The sequence below is a fragment of the Rutidosis leptorrhynchoides genome, chromosome 9 (genome assembly GCF_046630445.1).
Source record: "Rutidosis leptorrhynchoides isolate AG116_Rl617_1_P2 chromosome 9, CSIRO_AGI_Rlap_v1, whole genome shotgun sequence".
Lineage (NCBI taxonomy): Eukaryota > Viridiplantae > Streptophyta > Magnoliopsida > Asterales > Asteraceae > Rutidosis > Rutidosis leptorrhynchoides.
In genome coordinates, this window is record NC_092341.1 from 243,086,247 (window position 1) to 243,096,002 (window position 9,756).

Below are 9,756 nucleotides of genomic sequence, written 5' to 3' on the forward strand. Positions count from 1 at the left end.
GGATCTAAGATCTTGATGTAACTTTGGTTTATCAAACTACTTACAACCATTAATAGAGTTGTTCTACATATCTTAGACTTACATTAGTGTTATGATGGTCAAAACTTGGCTAAGATGTTGCAAACACATCAACGAGTTGTACACTTGAAGCTATAAGCATCAAGGATGAGAACCGTGATGAGCATCAAGCACCAAGAATCCACCGAAACACATTTACTTACTGTTTATGGAACTGATCATTAACCTGGGCTACTAGAAAAGTTTATTTCCAGCTATTTCGGTTCGAGTAGATGATTTTCCGTTTAGACCTCGTCTTAATCCGAGTTTCGGTTTAGGATTTATGGCCATCCGAAAGTCACTACACCCTTTTAACGTTGTGCTGAAATTTCTGACCTACTCGCACTTAAACCATCGCCATGGTCAAACGAAGACGAGTTTGGTTCTGGAAATTGGTCAGCCTCTAGGGGAATCATATACGGAGCCATGGCCAGTGGTCTCATCTCATTTTAGTTTGTATAGAGGTCGTGGCGACTGAACGAAGTCAGCCTTTATTTCAAACTCTATTCTTGATTGAAACTTACTTTACACTTTTTGATTAATGATGAATGATGATGATACTTAAGACCTAATTTACATACTTTTAAATCTTTGGGAACAATTTACTGACTTAGTAACTTTTGACTTAGGTTGAGGACCTTTCGGACCAACTACTTGCTTACTATTCCTGCGTATCGACTTTTACTACTTTCCACTGTGAGTTATAGCATCCCTTTTTACTTTAACTATTTTGGGAACTGAGAATACCTGCGCATTTTACGTTTTACATACTAGGCACGAGTAATTAAACTTATATATGTGTGGGTTATACAACGGCATAAACTTTCCCCTTAGCTCAGTAACGTTTAGTCATTGGTCTTTGAACCGGTGAACGCGAATCTTAGATATGGATCCATAGGGTTTGACATCCCCACTCGGGCTAGTAGCGCTAGCATTTAACGGGTGTTTAATACTTCGTAAACTTACGCGCTCGCCAATGTACTTTTAGGGGGTGTTATTTACGTTAAGTTAGTTACCAAGTGTCCACGATTATACATATACTTTTCATACTGTTTTGGAATACTGAAATCTCATGGCCTACCTTACATTACTGTTATACTTAAACTATAGCTCACCAACCTTTGTGTTGACGTTTTTAAGCATGTTTTTCTCAGCTGCTTAAGGTTTGATTGCTTCCGCTATAGTTGACATGCTTTGTAGACTCCCGCTGCGCTTATTAGAGATGTCTTCGCATGAAACATTTAATTTGCATTCAAACTATGTTATTTTAAAATGATGAATTTGTAACGACCATTGAGTCACGTACTATTATTATTTCCTTCTATTCGTAGAGGCACATTATCGTATGTTATGAAGGTATTTCATATGCCCGAGAGACATATTAAATTAATGTGGCTAACATGTTATGATCCAAGTCGGGTCATACCAAATAACAAGCTTACCAACACCTTATTCGTATTTGATCTTAGCGAATGGATCGTTGATTAAATACGCGACACTTGAACTTTAAGAAAAATGGTTTTCTTAATTATTACTTGATGTGTATATATATATAAATTATGGAATAATTTATATAATATGGATTTAATTATTTATAGGTTAAATAATTAATAATGTTATGTTACATTTTATATATAATTGGTTTTATATAAAATGTATTTAAAAACATATCTAATTATGGAAGTTTATAAAAGAATGGTTTTATAAAAACTAATACTTTTATAAAACTAATCTTTTTTTTAAACTAAAGGAAAGTGGCATGGGAGTTTGAGTTCTAGTGTTAAGAACTTGTGCATTTGACCACTTTTTCCATATATCCATATACACATGCCTTGCTCTTTGTAGACTCAAGTAATACATGCAAATACAAATAAAATAAGCAAGAAAAAACTGCATCTTTCTCCCTCTTTTTGTTGTTTCTGCCGTGGGGTTCCAAGGGAGATAAGGTGACCAATTTTCTTTTAACAAGCTTATTCTCAAGTGTTGATAAAATCCTAACCAAAGTACAAGGTGTTGGTCACAAGTTTGGGGTATAACAACTTGAGGTTTCATGCTTTTGGAACTTGCATTCAGCATCATTTCTTGAGGGCTGCTGTCCAGAAATTTTGGGTACAAAAAAAGGGGTTTCAAGCTAGATTAACAAGGGTGTTAAGGTTATAAAGTCTAATAAACTTAAGGGTGGTGTTGGAGGATCAAAGGCTTGAAGTTCTATACATTTGTTCATCATCTTATAAGCATTTGAACAGCCCTTAAACTTGTTTTAAGGAGGTATATACAACTCTCCCTTTCTTGTTAATTTGTAAGCATGATTTCATAACTTGATCCTATTGGGATTTAACTTTAAATTGGTTTAAAGATTAACAAGTTTAATTTATAATTACACGCTTCCGTTTTGATTATAACCTTAAATGGTTTTAAGAGTTTCAAACTTGTTAAATCCCAACATGTTAAACATTTGATATTGGTTAAGACATCACCTTTTCTTATGAATGCAAACTTATTTTAAAACAGCATATAGTGTTTGACCTTGTAATGATCCTGTTGTTGATGATTCGTACACGATGGTTTTGTACGGGGCGTCACTGATATTTCTCATTTTCGGTTATCATTGACTGATAATCATATCCATTATGATATATGTAAGAGAAACTTAACAAATTTCTCTTTGATTTTGGGAGAAAACAAAGCTTTATTTATCAGAAAATTCGTACCATTTGGTAACATGAATTTTTGCCTTTCCCATTCCTTTTATCAAGTTTCCAGGACCTGATATAGTATTTATAATTCCTTCATTTGATTTAAATCAATGAAATATTTCTTAGATTTGATCATAGTGTGTATGTTACCACTATCTGCAATACATAGGTCTTTACCATTTAATTAATGTTGTATTTCAGCAAGATTCATACTAAAACTCCAAATAAGATAAGCAAATATTTCAGCAAGATAATCAAAATATGTTACATGTAAACCAGTTACAATCTAAAGTACATAAAAGATAATACCTAATAAACACGTCATGGTCTAAAGCCATTTATTTAGGGGTGATACATAACAAGCTAGACATCTTAGAAAATTCAAACCATTCAAGTCTCAAGATAGCTCAGGGTTTATTTAATCAAGATTTTTCAATAGATTCACTCTCGTTTTCTTTTCTTATGGGACTTATTTGTAGAGTTAAACAAGTTGTTCATGTATTCAAGAAATACTAGACTGATGGTCCATGTTACCAGATCATTAATAAGAATCTCCGAGATTCTTATAAGAGCATCTACTAACATCTTCAATTTTATTCTTTCATGGATCACTGTTATTTCTTGATAATTAATATCGTATCTATCTTTGAGTATTTTCCATAATATACTTGGATCTTCGATAATATAATATGTAGATTCTAAGGACTCGTCAATATGTTTGCTAATAAAAATACTTGCTATAGCTTTCTCTTGTTTGGAACAATTGTTATTTTCATTCAGGGTTTCTAAAATACCGATTGATTCGAGATGTTTTTCTACATTCATAACCCATGTTAAGTAGTTGTTCCCATTTGATACTAAAGGAGCAAATTTAAGCCTTTTTAAATTCGACATTTTCTATTATCAAAAAGAGGAACAACATAAATCATAATCATAATCATAATCAACTTCTATTCATAGACAAATAATAAAATGAAATTAGAATCATTTTAAATTCATAAGTAGCAAACAACAGAATAGTGGCATGATTACAAATGATAAAACCACAAGGGCATGATAGAATATAGGTTCACCCGGTGGTATATTAGCAACAATGATGATAGTTAGTATGACCAATACAATAGGAAAAATCATCCTTGTGTGAATCATCTTTACAAAAAAAACTTTTTTGAGAGTGGTAATCTGAGAAAATGAAGATTGATTTGTGAAAATGTGAAAAGGAGATGTTTATTTTATATTTGAAAAATATAGTCGTTGTAACGTCGTCAGTTAAATTAACAACCGTTATGTATATATGACCGTTGTAACGTCGTTAGTTGACGTTAACGACTGTTATGTACTAGTTGTATTAATAATAATTTTAATAAAAGAATTTTATTAGTATAAATACGATTACTATAAATACATTTAGTATAAATACATTTAGTATAAATACGAAGATTAAGAGAATAAATATATTATGCATAAATAATAAATTTAAGAATAAACATTAGTATGCATGAAATAAATAATGATTAATTGTATATGTAATCATAAATGTTAGACAACATAAATATAAATGTTAGTGAAGTTAATAAGAATTAGATTACAGAAATATAATTCAGGCGGTATAACCGACTATATATAACTTAAATAGCATAAATATAAATGTTAGTGAAGTTAATAAAAGTTAGATTACAGAAATATAATTCAGGCGGTATAACCGACAATATAACTTAAATAACATAAATATAAATGTTAGTGAAGTTAATAAAAGTTAGATTACAGAAATATAATTCAGGCGGTATAACTGACCATATATAACTTAAATAACATAAATATAAATGTTAGTGAAGTTAATAAAAGTTAGATTACAGAAATATAATTCAGGCGGTATAACCGACCATATATAACTTAAATAACATAAATATAAATGTTAGTGAAGTTAATAAAAGTTAGATTACAGAAATATAATTTTACTTATGATGATAATAATCTTTACCTTACTAATAAATAATAGAAGATATCGTTAAAGAATTTCTTACCTTGATTAGTGACCTTTGCTTGCTTATATAAACCTTGATTATACGGAGCACTTCGTGCTGATAACGTGTTGTAATTTAGTAGTTTATAACTACCTTTGGCTTATTTACTAATTAGAGACATATATATAAGTAAGAAAATAGAGAGTATATGTATATGAAATATATCATAGTGTGTGTTATTTGCTAACTCAAGCGGGAGTATATATACTACATATTCTACTGTAGAAGTATTAAAAAATTGTCAACCAATATTGACTTATACAACATCTATAGACTTTTGTGTCCATATTTATAGACTTTTGTGTCCAATTGAATTATTGACACATATATAACATAAATGATAAATTATGATATTTTCAAAAAAATTACATGTTCATCGTCATTGTCATGCTATTCTTGAGTCTCATGTAGATATTCAAAAACTTACATTTATTTGTGTCAAAGTGTTCTCGATTTGGCACTGGTCATCGAATACTAGCATTTGTCTGGGAGGTACTAGAATTATTGTTGGCCGGAACCATGATATTGTTCAAATGATGGTGTTGAGTATTGATCAGCAAGTTGTTCACTATTTCGTGAAGATGCTAGATGGAAGTATGCAGATTTTTGTGTCGTTTGTCTATGCCAATAGTTATTATATTCGACGTAAGACTCTATGGAATAATCTTGAGCATCATAAGCACTTCGTGGGTTAGCATCCATGGGTGTTTCTAGGTGATTTTAATATGTCTCGTTGGGTTGATGAGTCATCTAGTGGGTCTTCTAGAGTGACTCGCTATGCAGGAGTTTAATTAAAGAATACATAGAAGGTATTGGCATAATGGATGTTAACCATAATGGCCTTCAATTTACTTGAAATCAACGCCTGAATGCTACTATGGATATCTTGAAGAAGATAGATTGGGCAATGGCAAATGCAGCGTTTTTGGATAAACATGTAAACTCTTATGCGGTTTTTCAACCGTATAGGATTTCTGATCATAGTCCCGCGTTATTGAAAATTCCTACAGCTGCTTTTAGTACCCGCCCAAAAACTTTTAAATTTTGTAATTTTGTTAGTCATCATGCAGACTTCAAAGATACGATAACAAGAGGTTGGGAGTGGAAGTTCTTGGGTACAAGATGTTCCAGGTGGTCAAGAAGTTGCGTGGGAAGAAGCCTCTTCGTAAGCTTGCTTGGGAAAAGGCAATCTTCATAAACGTGTGGAGTTGTTACGCAAAGAACTTAATTGCGCAAACTAATCTGAATGACATCCTGATTCTGTTGAGTTAAGAGAGATTGAAAGAAATGTGCTCCAAGGTTACATTGATGCATCTCTTATTGAAGAACGGCTTTTGAAACAAAAATTAAAGGTTGAATGGTTGCGAGTGGGAGATAGCAACTCCCGATATTTTCATAATGTGGTTAACGATATGATGCACCGTAGCAGAATTCATGCTTTCTTGGATGCAATGATCAGTTTGTTAAGCACTTTGAACTATTTTTGGGTACCTCCTTCCAGGCTAGTAGTATTTCGCGTCCAGATAATTTATTTGCGAGGAAGATTACTGCTGAAAAAGCAGCTTGGATGGTGCGTGAAGTGTCGACTCAAGAAATCAAAGATCCAGTTTTTGATAACGTGCGAAATAATCCCGGGTCCCGATTGGTTTACAGCTGACTTCTTTAGGGCATTGTGGGATGTTATTGGTTGTGAGGTTCCAGAGACTATTAGAGAATTTCTTCAGAGTGGTAAGCTGCTCAGTGAATTAAACCATACAATTCTTGCTCTTAGTCCCAAAGTTCAATCTCCGGGCAGGGTTTCTGATTTTAAGCCCATTTCTTGTTGTAACATGTTATATAAATGCATTAGTAAGATCATTACTAAGCGCATTAAACTGTGTTTAGATTATGTGGCGAGTTCGAAGCAGTATGCTTTTGTTCTAGGTAGAAGAATTGATGATAATATCTTGTTGACTGAAGAATCGATGTGGAACTATCACCTAAATTGGGCTCCGTCGCGGTGTGCTTTAAGATTGATATTCAAAAAGCATATGATACAGTCGACTGGGATTTCTTAGAGGAGATTCTTAATCGTTTTGGTTTCCACTGTGCTATGGTCAAGTGGATTATGGCTTGCGTTCGATCGACCTCTTTTTCCATTTGTATAAATGGTGAACTTCATGGTTATTTTAAGGTGAAGATGGGACTTCGTGAGGGAGACCCATTATCTCCTTACCTTTTTACTTTAGTTATGGAGGTTTTAACTTTGTTGCTAAGTCGCAGAGTTGATGAATATGCTATTTTCGTTTTCATCCGTACTGTGACAAGTTGGGCCTTATCAATCTTTACTTTGTTGATGACTTGTTTCTTTTCTCTTATGTTGATTCTAATTCGGTCAAGATTATAGTTGAGGTTTTGGAAGAATTTAAAGATTATTCGTGGCTTCATCCACATGGCTAAAAGTAACGCATTTTTTGCGAATACTAGTAAGGGGTTAAAGAGTCAGCTTCTGGATATTCTCCCATTTGAAGAAGGTTTTCTCCTTAAAGACCTAGGGGTCCCTTTTATTTCATCTAGAATTCTTCATAAAGATTGTAAAGTTCTGGTGGGTAGGGTCAGAAGCAAAATTAACAATTGGGAGAACCTGTTTTTATCGTTTGCGGGTCGTTTTCAGTTGATAAGTTCAGTTCTGACCTCGATGCAAATATATTGGCAATCCTATTTATCCTCCCTCGAGCTATCATCAAATAAATTGAATGTTTAATGTGAGGTTTCCTTTGGTATCAAGGTAAGCTTAAGAGAGGTAAAGCTAAGGTCAAATGGTTGAAAGTTTGTCTTTCGAAAGAGGAAAGAGGCCTCGAGATTAAAAAGTTGGGTGATTAGAACGTGGCGCTAATGGTCACTCACATTTGGCACATTCTCACAAAGTCAGAATCCCTTTGGGTTGCCTGGATCCATTCCTATCGTTTAAATGGTAGGAATTTATGGGATATTCCTATTGTTCTTGGCGCAAGTGTTAGTAGGAGGAAGTTGCTAAACTTTAGAGACATTCTCCGCAAGCACTTTGTATACCTGATAGGGGATGGATCTATTGCTTCTGCGTGGTTTGACAATTGGTCAGCTTATGGATTCATTGCTTTGGATGTATCTATGAGAGGTATCCATAATGCGGGTTTCGATCGTAACTTTACAATCCGTGATATTAATACTTATGCTGGCGGGTAATGGCCTTCAAATTGGCTTAATCGTTATCCGGGATTAAATATGGTTTCTATGCCCACGCTAACTGATCAATCAGATGTGGTGAAATGGCGTGATGATGCAGGTACTCTTATTGATTTCTCAATGTTCTGTTTGGGATACAATTCGTACCCGAGCTATATGTATCCCGTGGTTTTCTGTTATTAGGTTTTCCTATTATATTCCGAGACACTCATTTCTTCTCTGGCTTGTAATGGGGGAGAATTTGAAGACTCAAGATAAGCTGAAATAGTGGGATGTTCATGGGTGTAATAATGGTGTCATCATCTTTCCTTTTTTGTTCCGTAGAGCCAGACTAACATGATCATCTTTTCTTCAGTTGTATGTATACAGCTCAGGTCTGGAATGCGGTTAAGAGAATAACAGATGTGCAATTGTCCTCGTCTTCTTGGAAGGATACGACGGAGGCTATTAAGCCATTTGCAAACATGAAAAATGTAAAGAGCATTGTTGCTAAGCTGCTATTTTCTGCTTCTGTGTACTTCATATGGCATGAACGGAATATCGGATTGTTCAAAAGGGAGGTGCGTAGTTATGATAAACTGGTGGAGACCATATTTAACGGTCCATTTGAAACTGTTGTCTATTAACTGGAAGAGCTCGTAGCAAGTGAATGTGATGAATGACACTTGAAAAGTGCCATAGTTTGGTTTTGTTTCTGTAGTTTGTTTGTGTGTCCTTGGTTCATAGTTGTTTGGTTCGTGGTTGTGCTGCTGGGTTTTCTTTCGCTTTTTTGAGGCATGTCTCAAAGAGAATTGCTTTGTAACGTTTTTTATCTTATTTATAAATCGTCATGAGTATATCCGATTATTCAAAAAATAAAAAATTACCACCACCACCACCACCACTACTACTACTAGTCTTAAGTGTTTTTTAAAAAGTGTCCGTTTCGAACGTAGTTAGTTTCGTTTTGTTCATAAAATTTTTTTTGAGTGTAACGGTGCTGTTAATTTAATTTGCGGTGAACAGAAAGATACTGGTTGTCGTTGTGTTAAACGTTTTTTAAAGAGTGTACGTTTCGCGTATAGTTAGTCCCGCTTGGTTCGTGAGACTTTTTCGAGTTGAACGGTGGTATTGGAAAATTTTAACTCGCACCGAGGGAAAAGATAGAACTCGTTATAAATGCGAGGGGAAATAGTTTCTTTTATTTTAATAAAATTTTATGTCTACACTTTCTACCCCAGAAAAATTGTAAATTTGAGGGGCTATTTGGTAAGTTGAGCCGAAATTGAGGGACCGATTGTAGTGTGAACGCAAACTCGAAACTACAAACGGAATAAATTAAAACTACACATTTTGTCATGGGGTTTAGTATGTAAGAGTTAAAGTTAATAATAATTAATATTAATAATAATAATAATAATATTATTATTATTATTATTATTATTATTATTATTAACTCTTACCTAAAATATAAAAATTAGGAATAGTGACTTTCATGTTCTTACAAATTAACCACTAAGTTTTTTACTATTTACAAATCAACCACAAAACTTACATTATAACTTCCTTACTTCAACCACTAATTATCTTCTTCTTAGAGCATCGGGTATCATTCAGTGTCAATTTCAGTGTCTTGTTGATGACTAGACGCCGACTGGACTGACACTGAAAAACTAACGTTGCTGAGAAAGTGAGGAAGTCGTTCAGTGTCAGTTTTCAGTGTCTTGAAGAAAGAAAATAATTATTATTTATTATTTAATTATTTAGTTGTTTATCTATTTAGTTAATTTATTATA

General features: G+C 33.5%; 1 protein-coding gene across 1 annotated transcript; it reads left to right on the forward strand.

The window, feature by feature from the left end:
• The first annotated feature begins 5,654 nt into the window (after window positions 1-5,654).
• LOC139868637 (uncharacterized) lies at window positions 5,655-7,639 on the forward strand. Its single transcript, XM_071856969.1, has 5 exons — window positions 5,655-5,740; window positions 5,848-5,962; window positions 6,046-6,700; window positions 6,817-7,083; window positions 7,545-7,639. Exons 1-5 carry the CDS (start codon window positions 5,655-5,657, stop codon window positions 7,637-7,639), a joined length of 1,218 nt encoding a protein of 405 aa, XP_071713070.1.
• The last annotated feature ends 2,117 nt before the right edge of the window (window positions 7,640-9,756 follow it).

Bases quoted from the DNA above. Each gene is read 5' to 3' on its own strand.
- LOC139868637 (XM_071856969.1), top strand. From the start codon at position 5,655: ATGGATATCTTGAAGAAGATAGATTGGGCAATGGCAAATGCAGCGTTT. The intron at 5,741-5,847 runs GTATAGGATTTC...GTCATCATGCAG, and splicing joins TCTTATGCGGTTTTTCAACC to ACTTCAAAGATACGATAACA. The intron at 5,963-6,045 runs GCAATCTTCATA...GATTCTGTTGAG, and splicing joins GTAAGCTTGCTTGGGAAAAG to TTAAGAGAGATTGAAAGAAA.